The following is an 18,951-nucleotide window of genomic DNA, read 5'->3' as shown; positions in this document are numbered from 1 at the left end:
TCATGTGTGGCAATAGGTTCTATATGATCCTGAAGAACAGGTTTCTCATCGTCATTCATTGTTGCCACAGGTGGGATAACAACAGTTGCTGGCACCACAGTATCTAGCACTGTCGGTGCAGCTACAGCAGGTAGTGAGAAAAATGGCTCATGAATCATTGGAGTGGGCGCTTACGCCCGCTTCACTTCAAGATCAATTTCTGGAGCTACCATGCTCCCCCCTCATCAATTCATCCTCTAGGAAGACAGCGTGTCTCGTTTCCACAAACTTTGTATGTCTCTCTGGACAGTGGAAAACGAAAACCTTTTGACTTTTCTGGGTAGCCAAACAAATGACAACTTACTGTTTTGGGATATAACTTCCCAATGTTTGGGTTAAATACTTTAGCCTCATTAGGGCTCCCCCCCACACACACAAGTGGTTTAGTGAGGGTACTCTTTCTATCCACAACTCATACGACGTTTTGGGCACCGACTTTCTTGATACTTTAATGAGAATATGAATGGCCGTTTTCAACGCCTCCATCCACAGACTCAACTATAAGGTGGAGTAACTTATCATACTGCCCACCATATCCATCAGGGTGCGATTGATTCTTTTAGCTACTCTATTCTGCTAAGGTTCATCCGGTGTAGAATACTGGGCTACTATGCCATTCTTTTAGGGTATGTCGACCGTAGTACTCCCCTACGGTCAGACCTGACTATCTTAATCTTTAATATCTTAAATTTATCCAATACATCTTTTCTTTCTTTGATTGGATAAATATAACAATATAGCTATAATGGGAGTAATCATCAGTGAATGTTATGAACGAATCATAACCATCCACACTCTTTATAGGAAAGCTGATCACAGATGTCTGTGTGAATAATCTGTAAAATTCATGCGCTTCGTTTGTCATCTTTCTTTACATACTTTCTTTTTATGCATTCTCTGCATTGTTCTTAATCTGAGAGCTCTAATGGAGGAAGAATATCACTCTTAACTAGTCTTTCTATTCTCCCCCTCGAAATATGGCCTAAACGATAGTGCCATAATTTCGACAGCGCATCGTGAGCTCTCTTATGCCACCATTTCTAGAGTAACACTCTGTCACCAGCTACTTTATCAGCTGGGTAGCATATATCTTTGAAGAGCCAGTGAACTGACTCTTTATTCTATCGAGGTACTCGGTGACTGTGTCACGCTCTGGGATTGAGTCCACAATTGTAGGCTCAATCATGTTCTTTATCACAGCCCTATGCTCAAAAGTCATAGGACTTCTTTTGGGATTCAAAATACCTCTCTTTAGTTGCCCAAGCGACATCATTCTCTTTTGTCTCCCTCACCGGTGCCAGGAAAAAGAAAAATAGAAACTGGACTCGTGTTCTTCCTGTGTCGGCCCAAACCGGTCAAAACCGGCTCGGCCCATCTGTCCACGCGCGCACAGGCCGCACCCAGGCCGCAACCTAGGCCTGGGCCGGCAAAGTGCCACGGCGCGCTCGCGCCCACCTGGGCCGGCGATGGCCCGATCAATCTCGGCCGTCCGCGCTGATCCGATGGTCGAGCGTCGATTTTGGGCGGTATAAAAACTCGCCGACGCCGGGTTCCTCAGAAACCCTAGTTCATTTTCCCCTTCCCACTCTCTCTCTCTTCGCTCTCTCAGCCGCAGCGGCTCCCCTCTTCACTTCTCCTCAGCGCAAGGACAGGAGCCATCGAGAGCGAGACGGTGAGCGAGCGGACGGTGGAGCGAGGTAGCCATGGCGCTGTCGCCGGCCCCCTCGTCGGCGCGCGTGCTCCCCGACGGGTGAGCATGCTGCCGTCGAGCGGCCTGGCCGCGGCTCCCCCTTGGCCGAGCCCGGCGAACAGCCCGCCCCCGGCTCAGCCCTTCTTCTCCCGCGCCGGCGAATGGCCATCCCGACGCACGGTGAGGTTTGTCCCGTCCCCTTTTCCTTTCCCTTTCTCCGATTTGGATTGATCTCTATTTTCCAAACCGGAGGTGGGGATTAGGGTTAGGGTTTCTTTGATTCCTTTTCTTTCTTTTGATTCGACCGATTCGGTTTTCCTCTTTGGAGTTCATCCGAATCAGGATCTAGGGTTAGGGTTCGTGTGCTGACCCCTGTTCTTTTTCTCTTCTTTGGATTTTTCTTTTCTTTGATTTCTTTTCTTTTTGGATTTGATTCCGATTGGGATGGGGATGAAATTGGGGTTAGGTCTTAGGGTTCGGCCAAATCCGAACCCACTCTTCTTCTTCTCCGAGCTTTCTACGCGGGTTAGGGTTAGGGTTCTTGAGATCCTTTTCCCCTTTCTCTTCTCTGATCCGAACACGGATCTTTTATGTTCTTGCCGTGCGCCGGTGAGAACGGCGGTGCGGCATCTCTTCCCCGCGCGGTGGCGATGGTGACCGGGGTTCCAGTGACGTCTGCCACCCTCGGTCCCTTTTCGCTTTGCTTTTACCTGGTTAGGGTTAGGGTTACACAGAGGCAACCTGGCTCTGATACCATTGTTAGAATGGATGGTGTACCTCTCTGTAACCGTAGATCTGGGAAGGCTCCTCGCCTTTCTCTGTTGAGGCGCATCGGCAAGCGTGGACGCTGATGCCGCGGTGTAGTAGACGTCGTAGTGGCGAGGAGGTGATGTCCAGTGGCCCGGTGTAGACCTGCAGGGGCGACGACGGTGCGGTAGGACATCCCGTCGCTGGCAGCACTTCTTTAGGATCGGATTCGGGTTTTCTGTAGGTGGGTATGGCAGCTCCGTTGAACCTCGCTATCCGAGCCTTGATCCCCACCTTCCTTTTATGTGTGCTGTGCGATAAGGGCCCATCAACCGTATTAGGGTTAGGCTTCCCCGATCAGGGAGCAGAGACAAGAGCCCAATAGGCTGTTGGGCGGTGGAGATCAACCAACAGGTGGCTGAGGTGCCTTGCCAATTCCTGACTATAAATACAGTGCATCAGAAGGCTGAGCACAAACAATGCATAGATCACCTTCCTTTATCGTCCATTCCTCACAAAAATGGCGTGCCATCAAAGGTCTACAAGTCTTCCTTCTTTGCCTCACTCCACTGAATCCAACGTGGAGCAAGAGCTGCAGACCCTGAAAGCTCGCATCTCGTCGCCTTCTGCGACCATTGACACCACGTGCGATGGTCTAAGGCAGCTTGGCGACCTCTACGGATGCGTAGAGGAGATGCTGTGCTTGCCCAGCAACCAAGCCTTGACGCGGCAAAGGAAGATGGCGGAGGAAGAACTCGACAGGTCTCTCGTGCTGATCGATCTCTGCAGCGCCATGCAAGAGAGCTTGGCGGAGCTGAAGACGAGCGTCCAGGAGCTGCGCCTGGTGCTCAGGAGAGGAGACGACGCAGCTGTCCAGCTCAAAATCGATTCCTTCGTCCGTCTGGCGAAGAAGGCACACAAGCCTCTGAAGAAGACGACCAGCAAGGCTACTGCTGAAGGTTGCAGAGTGGTCAGACTAATGGCAGAAGCCAGAGAGATGGCTGTCTATCTGCTTGAATCCATGTCGCGGCTCTTGCCGGAGCAAGTTGGCAGTCCAAACGCGAGCAAATGGTCCCTTGTGTCCAAGAGGTTCCAGAAAAGAAAGGTTGTGTGCGAGGAGCGGCAGTTGGGGGCGCTTGAGCGCAACATGGGAGACCTTGGAGATGGTGTGGGTATTCTGTTCAGGAGATTGATTCAGAGCAGGGTTGCTCTTCTGAACATTCTTAGCTCATAGATGCTTCTGATGATGCACACGTTCCCAATTTGTATCTGAACTCAAATAAAATGTAGATAAACCAGATTGTTGAAGACGGTTTTGGTCGTACTAGTACCTTTTTGCCGCATCATTGATGTTCTGTGCATGCCTCTTGTCCATGTGTTCAGCTAAAATATGACTAGGAGAACGGAAGATTGGACTCGAAAATCAAATGCGGTAAAAAGAGTTAAATTTGGATAATTTTGCAAACATCCAGGAAAAACTGGTTCAGGATCGTTTTGGAACCGGACTGAGCCGGTTTTAGCAGTCCGAGGCCAAATCAAGATTTTCCTGTTGGAACTCATTGTGATCTACTGTGAAACTTATTAATTGCGGGCGGAATAGGTTTTACTAGATAACATCCGTCTATGTATATGAGAGAATCGTAACATCACCCGTCTATGTATACGAGAGAATCATGGTCGATTAAGTGATCCATCTATCCGGTCGATCATAATCAGTCTATTACATTTTTCAATTTTTTTTTCTATGTCAACCTCTTCCAACCACCTTGCTGTTCACCATATCTCTCGACGAGATTTGTCAACGTTCTAGGTGGCCTTGCTGACCCTAGGGCACTTCCGTTGTGCTCCTTCCTGATGGGTCTTCCTAGGAGACGTTTATGGGTCTTTCGGGCGAAGAACGAGCGTGTGGCCTCACTCACAGCGTGTGGCCTCACTCACTTGCTAATTGGCCTCGCCGTTTGTACCTCCCTCCGCTGCGTATCTCAGTCATGTGCGACCTAGGTGATGATGCCCTTGCTGGTGTGTGGGCGGATTTAGCGTCTACGCACTTTTTTGTGACTTCACTAGGGACGAAAGCAAATCAATTCACTACAAAAGTCTGGGATGTTGGAGATTCAAGGACATCATCAAACCTTCAGTTGATCGACTTCTTCAAGAGATTCACATGATGTTGGAGAAGAGGGTGAAGGCCTGGGATGTTGTCGATCTAGGGTATGCTCTATTGCCCTAGCATGCTTCGAGGTGTATCGGCTGGGAGCTATCAAGAATATCAAGGACGTCAAATTTGATCCCCTTCATGCTACATCTTCATCTGAGGTAAAAACTGGTCAACATCCCCTGGGTCTGGTATGACACATGATGAATGCGCTAAGATGCTTGTTGAACATACTATATTTGTTGAAATCCAATGCAAGTGCTACAAAATCTTAGCAAATTTATTGATATCCATAATAAAAGGGAGGAAAAGATATATTGATGCATCTATTAGTGGATCGGCGCCGGTTGCTAGCCAACCTCAATATATGATGTTGTTCGGTTTTTTTCGAGAGACAGACGAACTATGCATCGGCTAGCTAACCAATCCAAATTGGCCAATTCGGCCGGCGGCTGCAGCCGCTAAGACCAATTTAGGGGGTTACTATTATTTTACCGATGGTGAAGGCCAATTTAGGGGGTTACTACTACTTTACCGATGGTTACCTACACGCAGCCATCGGTTTCCACCACACGAGCCGATACCAATACAACAGTATCGTATGTGTCTTTTGATCATAATACGATGTTGCCAAACCCTCCTAAACACTGTTAAGAAGTTAGCAAGCTAATGCATGTGCAAATACTTCACAAATCAGCTATTCAGACCCATGAGATGAATCTATATGCCGATGTAAGGAGGAATTGAAAAACATTATTACCAGAATGTATTGCCATGCAAAAACAAGATGTTACTATTGTTGTCCCAGGTACTGGACAATAAAAAACACCAAGATTGATTTGTGAAATCGACCTTGTTTAGGTGGATCAAAGACCCTCATGCACCTTCAAGCCAAAGCATCCATAGGTTAGAACTTGGAGGACCAATAAGATTAAGATTTCTAGCAAAGAGGTGAAGTCACAATCTACTTTTGATCGACTTATATATGAACAAATACATCAAGCAAAGGGACAATCTGATGAATCAATCTATAAAAAAGATGTCTGGTCGCTTCCTGTTTACACCAAAATTTGTGAAGAGGATCGCGGGAACTCGAAGCTTCCAAGATGGTGTTATCAAGGAATCGATTGTGTAAGGATCGATATCAGCTAATTCAGACGCAGTACTGGAATCGGCTCTCTTCGGATGACGTCAGTAGAAAACGTCAACGAGCTATGGTTGGCGTTAGGGAAAATATGTCAGACTCTACAAAAAGGGAAAGATTAGGGTCCAAGTTATCTTAAGTTAGGAATATTTTCTCTTATACCAAAGATTGTAACGAGTCGTACTTGAGTAGGATTCGTGTTTAGGTTCTGGGTATAAATATTGGACCCTGGCTATTGTAAGAAGAACCAATCAATCAATACTAATTACTTTTTTCGGCTTCACGCTAACCTTAGGAGTAGGAGTGCTGTAAATCTCAATGAGTTCTTTAACAAGTAGGGCTGCATCGATCCGGTCGACCTCTGGCTTGTCTATAAGTACCATCATGGCTTATACTTCTGTTTGTAAGGCTGCATTGGTCCGGTCAACCTCTTACGAGCTCTAGTATAAGCTAGTTATCGACTCTTATGTAGTTCAGGTACTGCTGCATCAGTTAAGTTCGACCTCCACTGCTCAAATTAGATTAAGGTCAAGTTATCGGCTCTACCTAAGGGTGGCGTCCTTTAGGTAGATTCATTAAGTTACCGGTCTTGCTGATGTTCTTGTTGTCATTAGTTTTTAGCAATATCAACCTGCTCGATCGAGATTGATCTAGATCGGCCTCACATCCTTTTAGTACATCGTTTATTTTGCTATATTGTGTTAATTTTCACTTCAAACGATGGATTATATTTTATCAGTCGTTCTACTTCGATCTTGATCGTGCATAGTACGCGGTCAAGGCATGACTAATCTTGAGAAGGTTTACTGGCTAGTTGAATCTGGTCTATAGCTTGCTATTATGGCTGTAATGATCCGGTCGATCTCCACTGGTAGCACTTTACATCGGAGCATGCTGGCTGGTAGATTTGCTTTCGTTCAGGCATGACCTTGGCTATTTGCTATGCCCGCTTCGGCTAAAGAACCGATCGCCCATACTTTAACGCTTATAGTGTGTCTTCATGATTCCGTTAAATATGAATAGATCTGTTTATTTTAAAGGTTTGATTTGTTGTTTTTATCATGGCTGCCATCGATCCGGCCGAAACCCACTGTTAAGGATAACAGGTTAGGTTTGATGAGTTTATAGATCTGTCCATATTGAATAGTCGATTGTTCACATGTTGTAATCCATTTTCTACCTGAATCGGCTATTTTAGCTGATTCGCCTGTGCTTTCAAAGATATGGCACGCTTTCATGAGCCTATTGAAGTATGGTCGGTTCTATGGACTTTGTGGTTCTAGATTATCATCATCATCATAGCTGCATCGATCCGGTCGAACCTCACTATTGGCGGTGATAGATTAGATCTAGACGGTTCGTAGGTCTGTCTATATCAAACAGTCGATTGTTCGCGTGGCATATCCCTTTTCACCGGATTCATTGGCTCTACACCACGTATCGATCAAAATCTAATTTAGCCAGTGATGTATCTTTGACGCATACATGCTAATAGCTCACGAGAAAGGATTATTAAAACTAGGTGTATTGTATTCATTACTATAAAATCAATCATGACCCATGAGATTTACAGTCCTAAACAGCCGATTTCTTCTCGTATCGCTTGTTTTAGTCGATTTTCCCGTCTGGCTGCTCCTGAAGTGGCACACTTGGAATTGTCTGGGCAAAGCCGGCATGTTCCACCCTAAATTACTGATAAAATTTCTCTCCTTGTCAATTGCATGTCAAATTGACTGGCACGCCCTTGTGAATTCGAAGGATCGACTGCTCCTGCGTTGAAGTCAGGCAGATCTTCAGATCGTTCCGGCTTGCTGCGTGTCCACCCGGCACGGTACCATGTTTTCGCGCCGACACTTCCGAAGCAAGTTTATGTGCCTAAAAAGAAGGTTTCCCGCTGCTCCCAATGAGGTCACCAAGTAAGCATCTATTACAATTGGCTCCATGGAGGTGTGGGTCAATAAAATTGAAAATCCTCGATCCAATAAGAAAAAAAAGTGAATATTGGTGCTACTAAAAATAATGATGAATCCGAGAGCAGCATGCCATACTCCAAATACTTCCAACCAAAGTGATGCCATTCGGGTTTGACAAAGGTGCAATGGCACAATCTCCAATGCAGCTGTTGTAAGAAAAGTAAGCAAGATGCCTAGAGCTACTTGACAGCCGATATACACATATTGCCCATAGAACAAAATGGTCAATGTATACATCGCTCTTATACACTAAGGCCCCGTTTAGTTCCCCCAAAATCCAAAATTTTTTGCGCAGTACCCGTCACATCGAATCTTGCGGCACATGCATATAGTACTAAATGTAGACGAAAAAAAAACTAATTGCACAGTTGAGTGAGAAATTGCGAGACGAAACTTTCGAACCTAATTAGTCCATAATTAGACACTAATTACCAAATACAAACGAAAGTGCTACAGTACCCAAAACCCAAAAATTTTCGGATCTAAACGGGGCCTAAAAATAGCTGATGAGCTTGACATCGTCTTTTTCGCTATCATGTGTTTTTAAACTCGCATATGCTTCATTTAAAAACTGAGGGGGCATATGTTGACGTCTAAAATATGACCTGGAAAATAGAAGATGAACCGGAAAATCAAATGTTTTAAAAGGAGTTAAATTTAAAAGTATTTCTAGGTATGGTTCATTAACAAGCCACCACTAGAAATGTATTTTTAGGGACGATTCTTAAAAGCAGTCCGACCCTAGAAACACATTTCCAGGGGTGGCTATCTTAGGCCAACTTCCCATGAGAATCCATTTTTAGGGTTGGTTGTCTTGACCCAACCGTATGTGTCAAGAAGTAGTTTCTTAAGCATCCCCTTTGGAAATCAGATTTTTCGGGGGCTGGATGTCTGTAAGGAAACCACCTCCTAGAAATGCATTTCTGGAGCGGCTATAACCCAGATATTGTAAATTTAAAAGTCATATCTTTACGATTGATGGTATAGTATCTGTTTTAAAAACTGTCCCTAAAAACCGTTTGAACCGACCCTAAAAATTGTTTCTGTAGCGGTGTTTATACAACACCCATGCATGTGAGGATCCTGAGACTCAAATAATAACATGGGGTCACGGATCACTTGTTATTCCTCAGATATTTGAACATAACCATGAACTCCTTGAGTTTAGAGACACAATAATGGTTCAAACGCTTGCATACATGCATATATATACCATCTTTCAGTGAGTACATATATACGAATTTAAACACACATCCACACTGTTATTAATAAAGAAAAAAATAACACAGATCCACACATCAAAGCATTCAACAGATAGGTGAGGCTGAGGAAACTGGATTTCAGGGGTAGAGCTCGATGATTGATCGAACACCTAAAACTGGTATAATCTTGTAGTCACTGAAACCAGCTTCAAAGATGATATTCCTCCATTCTTGCTCATCTCTCTCAGTGCCATTGACAATCATGAAGAAGAGATCAGACATGACCTGTGTCTCTCTATTCTTAAGATTTGGAGGCCCTGCGCCAACCACGGTATCTACTATGATCACCTTGCCGCCTGTATCTCGTGGTGGTATAGCTTTCTTGCAGTTCTTTAATATCGTGACACACTCAGAGTCACCCCAATCGTGCATAATCCACTGATGAAATAAGAAATCAAGAGGCAGTGTTATTCCTGGTTAGTGGTTCCTTAACATTAAATCAGAGATACTAGACTACTAGTACCTACCTCCAATACTTCCTATATATGTTCTGGATGAAGTATGAACTATCAATTTCTGTTTCTAGTACTGTTTCTAGAAGTCATGCCACTCAAGGTAGAAGATATATATACCTTGAGGAAGACAGCATTCGCTGGTGGAATGGCCTGAAACATGTCGCCAGCAACGAAACTGAGCCCGGCGCAAGCGGGAGCGGTGGCGACGACGTGTGGAAGATCCAGCACGGTGCACTCTATGTCAGGGAACGCCACAGAGATGGCCTGCGCCGCCGCACCATGGCCTCCGCCAACGTCGACCAGGGAGCTTATCCCCTGGAAGACGCCGCCGCACTCCTTGATGGCGATGTCCATGAGGAAGCGGGTGTCCGCGACCATGCCAGCGTTGAAGAGATGGCTTATGGACGGGTCGTGGCCGAAGACGTCCCACACGTTCTTCCCATGGGACAACTCGAAGAGGGGCAGGTCTGTGGCCGGCAGCTCGTGCTCGAACCACGTGCCAAGATCAAGGAACGGGGACACGAAGGTGTTGTTAAGGATCAGGCTCAGTGTTGGAGTCAGGTTCTGTGATGAGCCGACAAGGAGTCGAGACGCCGGAGTGAGGCCGTAGACGTGGTCACCACCGTCGTCGTCAGACGAGTTCTTGGCGATGCTGAAGATGCCGGCGACTGTGAGGACGCGCATGAGCCTGCGCAGGTTTGGTGTCTTGGACGGGTGCAGCGCAGCCTTGGTGGCTATCTGGGTGAGGGTGGCAGTGCCGCCATGGCAATGGATGGCATCGGCGATGCCAAGCTGCAAGGCGGACTTGAACGCCATGGACTTGATGAAGGCAAATGTGATGTGCCAGAGCTCGAGCTGAGCGTCGAGCAAGGCCTGCTGATCGGTGCTGTGTTGCTCCGTGATGGACCCCATGGCGTAATGGTGTCGGTTGTTTTGTTATTAGCTTGTTATAGCTATGTTGGATATATAGGAGAACGTGTAGGCTACTAGGCTAGCTACATCTCTATATATAGGCTTACCGTTTATGTTTGACAGTAGCGTAGAACTGTACTTTTGCCTTGATCTCTATTCCTAGTACAAAACATCTACGTACCACCTGAATTGAGACAAGAAGTGGATTACAAGTCTGTCCACTTTTCGCTTTTCCATAACTGGTGAGCAAGATATGGCAAGTGGTGGCCAATCTGTGTCATCTCAACACCTAATAAACCGTACCATGAAAACCAGCTTAAGATGTCACACTCAGCAGGTATTTCTTACTTCGGCATGTGAAGTCATGTTCTTGGTTCAATGTGTTGGTGTTCTAGTTTTGTGTTTTCGTTGACACGTTTCATTCGAATTGATTCGCTTTTGTTAGCCCGTGAATCCCATTTTCTTTCCCATTCCTAGTCGTTCCAATTTCAGTTTCAATTTGTAGGGGCACCTATTTTGTTGCTAGAGGCGGCTGAATTACCAGCTGTCTTTATATAGCCCACCACCAGCTCCAACCAAATCAGTTGTTGCTTGAAATACATTTTCAGAGGCGAGCCGTCGACCGCCTCTAAAGTAATAATTTCAGAGACGAGTCTAATTTAGAGTTGCTCTATAAACCATCTAAAATATGTGTAGTAGCCCCCTTTTTCCTCGGGAAAGAATTGTGTAGCCTCAGGAGAAACCAAGGGGCCGGCGCTTCAACTTTCCAAAAATTGCAAATTTATGAGGACGGTTTTGCTCTTGATTTCTTTGAAGGATGAGACTATAGAAGGTAAGTGCATGCCATTTCTAACACCTTTTTAAAGGTTTAGCACTAGATTACTTGATTAATTAGGCTCTCCTTTTCTCTCTCTTTGCATGCGTGAGGCAACTATAAATGAAATTGGATAAAACCTTTGAAGGCCTTAGGTTCAATTTTGTTGGGAAAATAAGATCCTAACCTTGTTTAGTGGCCATGTCTTGATTTTTACGGTCTATTATTTAGTTTTTTCTGAATAGTGATTGTTTGGATCCATGATTAGATCTAGATCTAGAATTACTTTGTTAGTCAATCAATTGGTTTAGATTGTTTTTGAAAGAAATTAAGTTTGCATCCGGCAAATTCTCAATATTGACAAAGTCACCGCAGATGAGGTGCTATTAAGGCTTTCTTTAACCACTAGGATCTTCAATGTGTTGATTACATAGAGTAAAAATTAATGTGTTGTTTCTACAGTAAATTATAAAAAGTGAAAATCAGAGAGGGCTCATCCTGACCGATCTTTTTTATTTCGCCTATATACTTTATCTAGCAGCAGCAGGCATGACACGAATCGATCAACGTACTCAGAACCACGTGCTTAGTAAACTATGACAAAATCTGTCCATTTTTCGCTTTTCCATACCTGGCAAGTGGGAAAGCTAGATACGGTCACCGGTGGCCCATCCGTATCACCTCAGCTAACACATACCATGGAAATCAGCTTAAGAAGTCACACTCGTCAGGTATTTCTTCCTTCGCTTAGTCGGACCTGTGGATCATCAGATTGACGTCGCAAATCGCACCAGTGAACTAACCAAACCGATCAGTGGTTTCCCATCAACTCACGTGTAAATCGAGAAAGCAACATGAATGAATGTCCCCTGTTCTGACCAAGAGTCAAGAACAACCGGACATATCACAGCAGAGCTCCCTGCCCCCTCTTGCTTGGATGCCGCATCATGGCATTTTCACAGTTCAGCTATTGGCCAGAATTCGGTCAGGATCTCGTCCTTTCCGGCTCTGCACCCATTTTGCACATGGGCGTGCACCTTTCCGGTTTCTGGATTTTGTCTTAGATCTTTGGCAGTAGATACGGTTCAGACTTCAGAGACATCAGGAACGTGTAACTCGAGAAAGCAACTCCTGTCCGGCTGTCACTACTCTATATGAAATGTCACTACATATATGGCTTTCTTGAATAAGCGAATGAGGGGCAATTCATACTTCAGATCAGTATCTAAAAATTTTGGAGTTTAGAACCATTGCAGAAAGCATTCACCTTTACATTTACATTTTATGCAACTGTATCTCTGGAGCAGAAAATCGACTAGCGCAGGTAAGATGCATGTCCAGCTTAAAAACACAACGCAAACAGCAGTACAGCACACAGAAACATAATTTTGGCTAGACTTTTCATAGCAGAGTAGCAGCACCACTTGATGCAGCATGATACATCTTAGGTTCGGGTTGCAGGCACAGGAACGTCTTCAGTGTTAAAACGTGACAGTAGTTAAAAGACAATCTAGCTGTCAGTCCTGAACATCAACAAAAGGTTACAGCTACGCTTCAGAAGCCGGAGCGTGATTGCCGCTGGTTAGTTCTGAATTCTGATCCCACTTGCTACTACATATTGCTTCAGGCCGTGACCTTTACAGGACGGGCCATAGCTAAACCTTTCACAAGTTCAGAGAAATCACCAATGCACCTACAGTTCCAGCTCCCGAATGAAGTGCTCCAACATCGTCGTTTGCGCGATGACAAGGCCAAACTGCTTGGGTGCGGGAGCTTTCTGAATTTGGGCAGGGCTTCGTATGATCACAGTGGTCGGTCTCGGTGCAAAAGCCATGGACAGCGCTTGGCAACAGTTGTCTCCTTGACGTTGTGATACCCTTCGAAACAGGCATTTCTTGGACCAGGGTGGCAGGGTGTCACTTTGCACCCATGTGATGCACAAACTTTTTGTTACCGTGCGGCACCTGTTTTCCCAGTACCCATCCTGCGCTTGAACACTCCCCACAGATAGTGTTTCCCTTGGAACGCTACAAAAGACAAGGTTTGATAAGTAAACTGAAAATATTAGCCATAGAACAAAGTAAAACTGCCAGAGCTCTAAGCTACAAGAATTCAATAGCAAGAAAGTAAATAACTTTTTAAGTGCACTTGGACAGTAGAAGCAATATAATGCAAAATTGTACCGAGGCACATTGCCATCAAAGTTCATGGTTGCAAATTTAAAACAGGAGCACTGCCATATCGTATCTATATATGGCCATGCAGCCCGAGCCTGTCGGCCCGGCCCAAGGCCCGTTTTTTGGCCAGGCCGAAGCCCGGGCCGACGGCTAGCGGGCCTGGGCTGGCACGGCCCGGAGGAGAAGGTCGTGCCTGGGCCTTACCCCAGGCACGTGGGCCAGCACGGCACGGCCCGCTCCTCAAGCAGAGGCCCGCAGGCAGCCCGGCCTACCCCCTCCCCGCGCCCCCACATATATAAGCGGGGAGCATCGGCTTGAGCCGCCCCTGCTCGCCCAGTCGCCTCGCCCACTCTGCAGTCCGCTCCCAACCGGGAACCGGCCAACCCTAACCCTAATCCCCACTTGCTCGCCGCGGCGCAGCCGCTCCCCGCTCGCCCAGTCGCCTCGCCCGCTCCGCAGTCCGCTCCGGCACTCCCGACCCTAATCCTAATCCCCACTCTCCCAATGCGGCGGCGCGGCACAATCTCTGCTCTCTCTATCTCGCCCGAATCGGCCGCATCCACGATTTGGTGAATCTGAGCTCTCTCTCATGATCTCATCCGTCGTCCCCGACTCCGATGACCTCGATCCACCTATCTGACCCTGTCTCCACTATCCTCCCTTCTCCCTCTCTCCTCTCGACCTCTCACTCTCGGTGAACTATGTGAGTTCATGACCGTATTCCCGTCTGTCCCTCCTCCACCGTTTCTAATCGGTGTCTCTCCTCTGGGTGGCCCTCGTCATCTCCGGCACCGGGCTCCGGTTGCGCAGGTAGTCCACGAACCATAACCCTAACCCTAACCCTAGATCTGTCTTCTTGTGTCTCTAAGACTGAGCGACTACCCTGGATCTGGATCTCTATCTCTCTGACTCTCTGTTTTTCTCCTCCATGTAGGTCGGTTGCCGATGCCTCGTCCTCTTCCTATGGCATAGACCGGGCACGGTGGCCATGCGCACCGTTGAGGAACGGTGCTAGAGATCAGCCGTCCGCGGTCAAGGTCGCCATGGCGGATGACGATGATGTCATCTATCCACTCACCGACAACGATGACCTGACCGCGGCAGGGCCGGTCCCCGAGGACGATGATGACATCCGTGACGACACTGCTACGTTGTTGGGTATCGTGTCGGTAGCGGCTCTGCTCCGATCGATCTGGACGATGGCGATGGTGGTGGAGGGGCGACGCCGACGCCGTCGGCGACGGTGACAGGGACGCCGGTCGGCTCCAATAGCACAGATGGTATCTCATCTCTTAGTAAGTGTAAATCTGGTGTCTGGGTTGATTTTGATGAGATCTATGAGACTGTGAATGGCTCAAAGATTCGAACTGCTGCTATCTATAAAATGTGTAAGAGTAAATTATCTGCTAGATCTTCAGCTAGCACTGGCCATTTGATTAGGCACCAGAAATCTTGTAGGAAAAAGGTTGATCACGTTGTTAAGGTTCAGTCTAGGCTTTCTTTCAATCCTGATGGATTTGTGCATAATTGGGACTACAATTCTGTTGTTGCTCGATCTGAGTTGTGTCGGTTGATTGCTAGGCGTGACATTCCATTAGGTATAGGTGAGACGCAGGCCTAGAAGAATTACATTGTTCTTACTCATAACCTAAGGTTTCTAGATAGACCACCACTAGAGATCTTGGTAAGCTGTTTACTGAACGCCGTGATATGCTTAAGAATTTTATGTTGCCTACTGCTTCTTCTGTTGCTTTGACTTCAGACATTTGGTCTGGTAATGCTAAGGAGGACTATATTAGTGTTGTTGCTCACTATGTGAATGCTGATTGGGAGTTACAAAAAAGGGTTATTGGTCTTAGACTGATTGAGGTTAAACATTCTGGTGAAAATATTGTTGAAAGAATTACTGTTGTGGCTGAGGAGTATTGTCTGATTGACAAGATTTTCTCTGTCACTCTAGATAATGCTTTTTCTAATACTAAGGCTATGAACACTTTGACACCTCTATTTGCTGGTTACTTGGGTCCTGATCCTTTGGATCCTTAGTAACCATAAGTACAGTCTTGTACATCAATGTTGTGCTTGTCATATCATTAATCTCATTGTAAAATATGGATTAAAGAGGTTGAAACCTTACATAGAAGATTTTAGAACTGCAATTAACTTCTTAAATTCCTCTAATCAAAGAATTGCATTGTTCAAGGAATACTGTAATGCTAAGGGTGTTAGACCTAGAAAGTTTGGCTTAGATATGGATATTAGATGGAATTCTACTTACATGATGCTTAAACATTTGCTTCCATACAAGAATGTCTTTTCTGTGTTTATTAATTCCCATTATGGTTCACAATTGTTGACTACAAATTATTGGTATTTTGCTGAGAAGTTATTGGAGTTCCTGGAACTCTTCTATGACTCCACTGTTGTTCTGTCTGGTGTTTATTATCCTACAAGTCCACTTGTTCTGCATCATATCCTAGAGATTGCTTCTCATTTGCATGCATGTGAAAAAGATCAAAAGCTGAGAGCTATTGTATATCTATGAAGCTTAAATTCTTTAAATATTGGCAGGACAACCTCTGTTATATTCATATGTATTCATTCTTGATCCTAGAGCTAAGATGAGAGGTTTCTTTAATGTGCTGCAATTACTTAGTGAATACACTGGTTCTGAGTACAGTTCATACTATGCTGATGTCAAAACTGAATTGTATAAACTGTTTAACAAATATGAGAGCAAGTTTGGTGCAGCTAGGTCTTAAAGGGTTGCACAACCAACACATCATACAGGTAAGAAAAAGCAGGCATGAGAAAGAATATTTGACCGTGGATCAGGTGTTGTTGGTCCTTCTCCTCTCCCTGCCACTTCATCTTCATCTACTTCTGTTGTTTGTGAGCTCTCAGCTTACTTAGACAGTGATAATGTTACTTCTTATGAGGATGATTTTGACCTACTTCTATGGTGGCGTGACCATAAGCTAACCTTTCCAATCCTGTCTATAATGGCTAGAGATATCATATCAGTTCCTGTATCTACTGTCTCTTCGGAGTCTTGTTTCAGTTTGATAGGTAGGATAATTGAGGAATGGTGGCGGCACTTGTCACCAGAGACTATGGAGATGCTGACCTGCATAAAGAACTGGGAGTTAGGAGAAAAAAGGGAACATCATGTTGTTGACAACTAAGAGCTGGAAGACTCATTCCAGAACTTGTACCTTGATGAAGATGAAGCTATTGGTGGTGCTCCTGGTACTTAGTGAGGTTGAGACTTGACTCTTGAGAGTTGTGTGTGATCTGTGACTATGAAAGAGTGAGTGTGACTGTGAAAGACTTGTCTATCATTTGAACAATGGTTTGTAAGACTTAATTAAGAGCTGACTGCACTCTTTTTCCTTTCTAGGGTTTCTCACAATGGTGAGTTTTACCTAGAAAGGTTTTTAACGAGGCAGCATTACACTAAACAGCTCATTTTGGTTATTTCTGTTATCTGTTGACTTTGGAGTTTGGAGTTTGATATCTCCGTTGGAATGTGAATGTATCGGATATTTGGACTTTGATTCTGTGAATGCATGAAACTGTGATCTGTGAATGTATTGGACATTTCGAGTTTTCAACATTGATTCATTTTGATTATGTGAATGCAAGGGTAAGGGCCGTGGGCTAGCATGGCCCGTAATTCTGGTCGTGCTTCATGGGCCGGCATGGCACGAAAAACGGCCCATAGTGCCATGCCTGGGCCGAAGGCCAGGCCTGTGGCCCTAAGAGGCACGGCCCGGGAGGCCCAGCGTGCCGTGCTGGCCCGACCCCTATCGGGCCGTGCTTTCATGGGCCCGTGCCTCAGGAGAAAGCAAGGGGCTGCCGCTTCAAAAAAGGGGGGGACCCAATGCAGAGAGCTCCCGCTCTGTGCGGGGTCTGGAGAAAGGTGTTAGTGGCAAGCCTTACCCTCACCTGTGCAATGCGAGGAGACCGCGACTCGAACCCGGAACCTTCCGGTCACAGGCGGTAAGACTCTACCGCTTGCACCAAGCCCGCCCTTCAAGGGTCGGTGCTTCAACTTTCCAAAAAATGCAAATTTATGAGGACAGTTTTGCTTTTGATTTCTTTGAAGGATGAGACTATAGAAGGTAAGTATATGCCATTTCTAACACCTTTTTAAAGGTTTAGCACTAGATTACTTGATTAATTAGGTTCTCCTTTTCTCTGTCTTTGCATGCTTGAGGCAACTGTAAATGAAATTGGATAAAACCTTTGAAGGTCTTAGGTTCAATTTAGTTGGGAAATGAGATCCTAACCTTGTTTAGTGGCCATGTCTTGATTTTTACGGTCTATTATTTAGTTTTTTCTGAATAGTGATTGTTTGGATCCATGATTAGATCTAGATCTAGAATTATTTTGTTAGTCAATCAATTGGTTTAGTTTGTTTTTGAAAGAAATTAAGTTTGCATCCGGCAAATTCTCAATATTGACGAAGTCACCGCAGATGAGGTGCTATTAAGGCTTTCTTTAACCACTAGGCTCTTTAATGTGTTGAGTACATAGAGTAAAAATTACTGTGTTGTTTCTAGAGTAAATTATAAAAAGTGAAAACCAGAGAGGGCTCATCCTGACCGATCTTTTTTATTTCGCCTATATACTTTCTCTAGCAGCAGCAGGCATGACACGAATCGATCAACGTACTCAGAACCACGTGCTTAGTAAACTATGACAAAATCTGTCCATTTTTCGCTTTTCCATACCTGGCAAGTGGAAAAGCTAGATACGGTCACCGGTGGCCCATTCGTATCACCTCAGCTAACACATACCATGGAAATCAGCTTAAGAAGTCACACTCCTCAGGTATTTCTTCCTTCGCTTAGTCGGACCTGTGGATCATCAGATTGACGTCGCAAATCGCACCAGTGAACTAACCAAACCGATCAGTGGTTTCCCATCAACTCACGTGTAAATCGAGAAAGCAACATGAATGAATGTCCCCTGTTCTGACCAAGAGTCAAGAACAACCGGACATATCACAGCAGAGCTCCCTGCCCCCTCTTGCTTGGATGCCGCATCATGGCATTTTCACAGTTCAGCTATTGGCCAGAATTCGGTCAGGATCTCGTCCTTTCCGGCTCTGCACCCATTTTGCACATGGGCGTGCGACCTTTCCGGTTTCTGGATTTTGTCTTAGATCTATTATGGCTATATGGACTTTGGTTTCTAATGACTTCATCTGTATCTATTATGTATGGTTTTCTAATTGTTATGTATTCGTTATCGAATCATGTAAGATATGTGATGGCGGAATATCGAATGTAAAGTATTAGATAATAACTTCTATTCAAATGTACTAATAAAGTATATAAAAAAATAGGAAAATGAAGGTCACTACCAGTTGAATCCACTGACCCGATAGCGACCTTCGTGCAACCACTGTCAGCTTGACCCGGCATGACTCCCACTCTATCATAGTCATATCAAGGCTAGGTTCGGCAGTGAAATCTTCTTATTACTCTGGGCTCATATCAGCGGGTCCAGAAACCGGCTGTGATAGGATAACACCATCATTGCCCTCTGCCGAATCTGATTTGAACAGTGATGTTG

General features: G+C 45.4%; 2 protein-coding genes across 2 annotated transcripts; one reads left to right on the top strand and one right to left on the bottom strand.

Moving 5' to 3' along the window:
* The first annotated feature begins 2,996 nt into the window (after positions 1-2,996).
* Positions 2,997-3,710, top strand: LOC136485764 (uncharacterized). The gene has a single exon (XM_066482606.1). It carries the CDS (start codon positions 2,997-2,999, stop codon positions 3,708-3,710), a length of 714 nt encoding a protein of 237 aa, XP_066338703.1.
* Positions 3,711-8,944: 5,234 nt separating this feature from the next.
* Positions 8,945-10,397, bottom strand: LOC136489252 (O-methyltransferase ZRP4-like). Its single transcript, XM_066485942.1, has 2 exons — positions 9,583-10,397; positions 8,945-9,388 (listed from the first exon to the last, which is right to left on the bottom strand). Exons 1-2 carry the CDS (start codon positions 10,375-10,377, stop codon positions 9,089-9,091), a joined length of 1,095 nt encoding a protein of 364 aa, XP_066342039.1. The 5' UTR covers positions 10,378-10,397; the 3' UTR covers positions 8,945-9,088.
* Positions 10,398-18,951: the final 8,554 nt, after the last annotated feature.

The sequence above is a fragment of the Miscanthus floridulus genome, chromosome 10 (genome assembly GCF_019320115.1).
Source record: "Miscanthus floridulus cultivar M001 chromosome 10, ASM1932011v1, whole genome shotgun sequence".
Classification (NCBI taxonomy): Eukaryota; Viridiplantae; Streptophyta; class Magnoliopsida; order Poales; family Poaceae; genus Miscanthus; species Miscanthus floridulus.
Note: the sequence above shows the minus strand (reverse complement) of the source record. Positions and strands in the feature narration are given on the sequence as shown.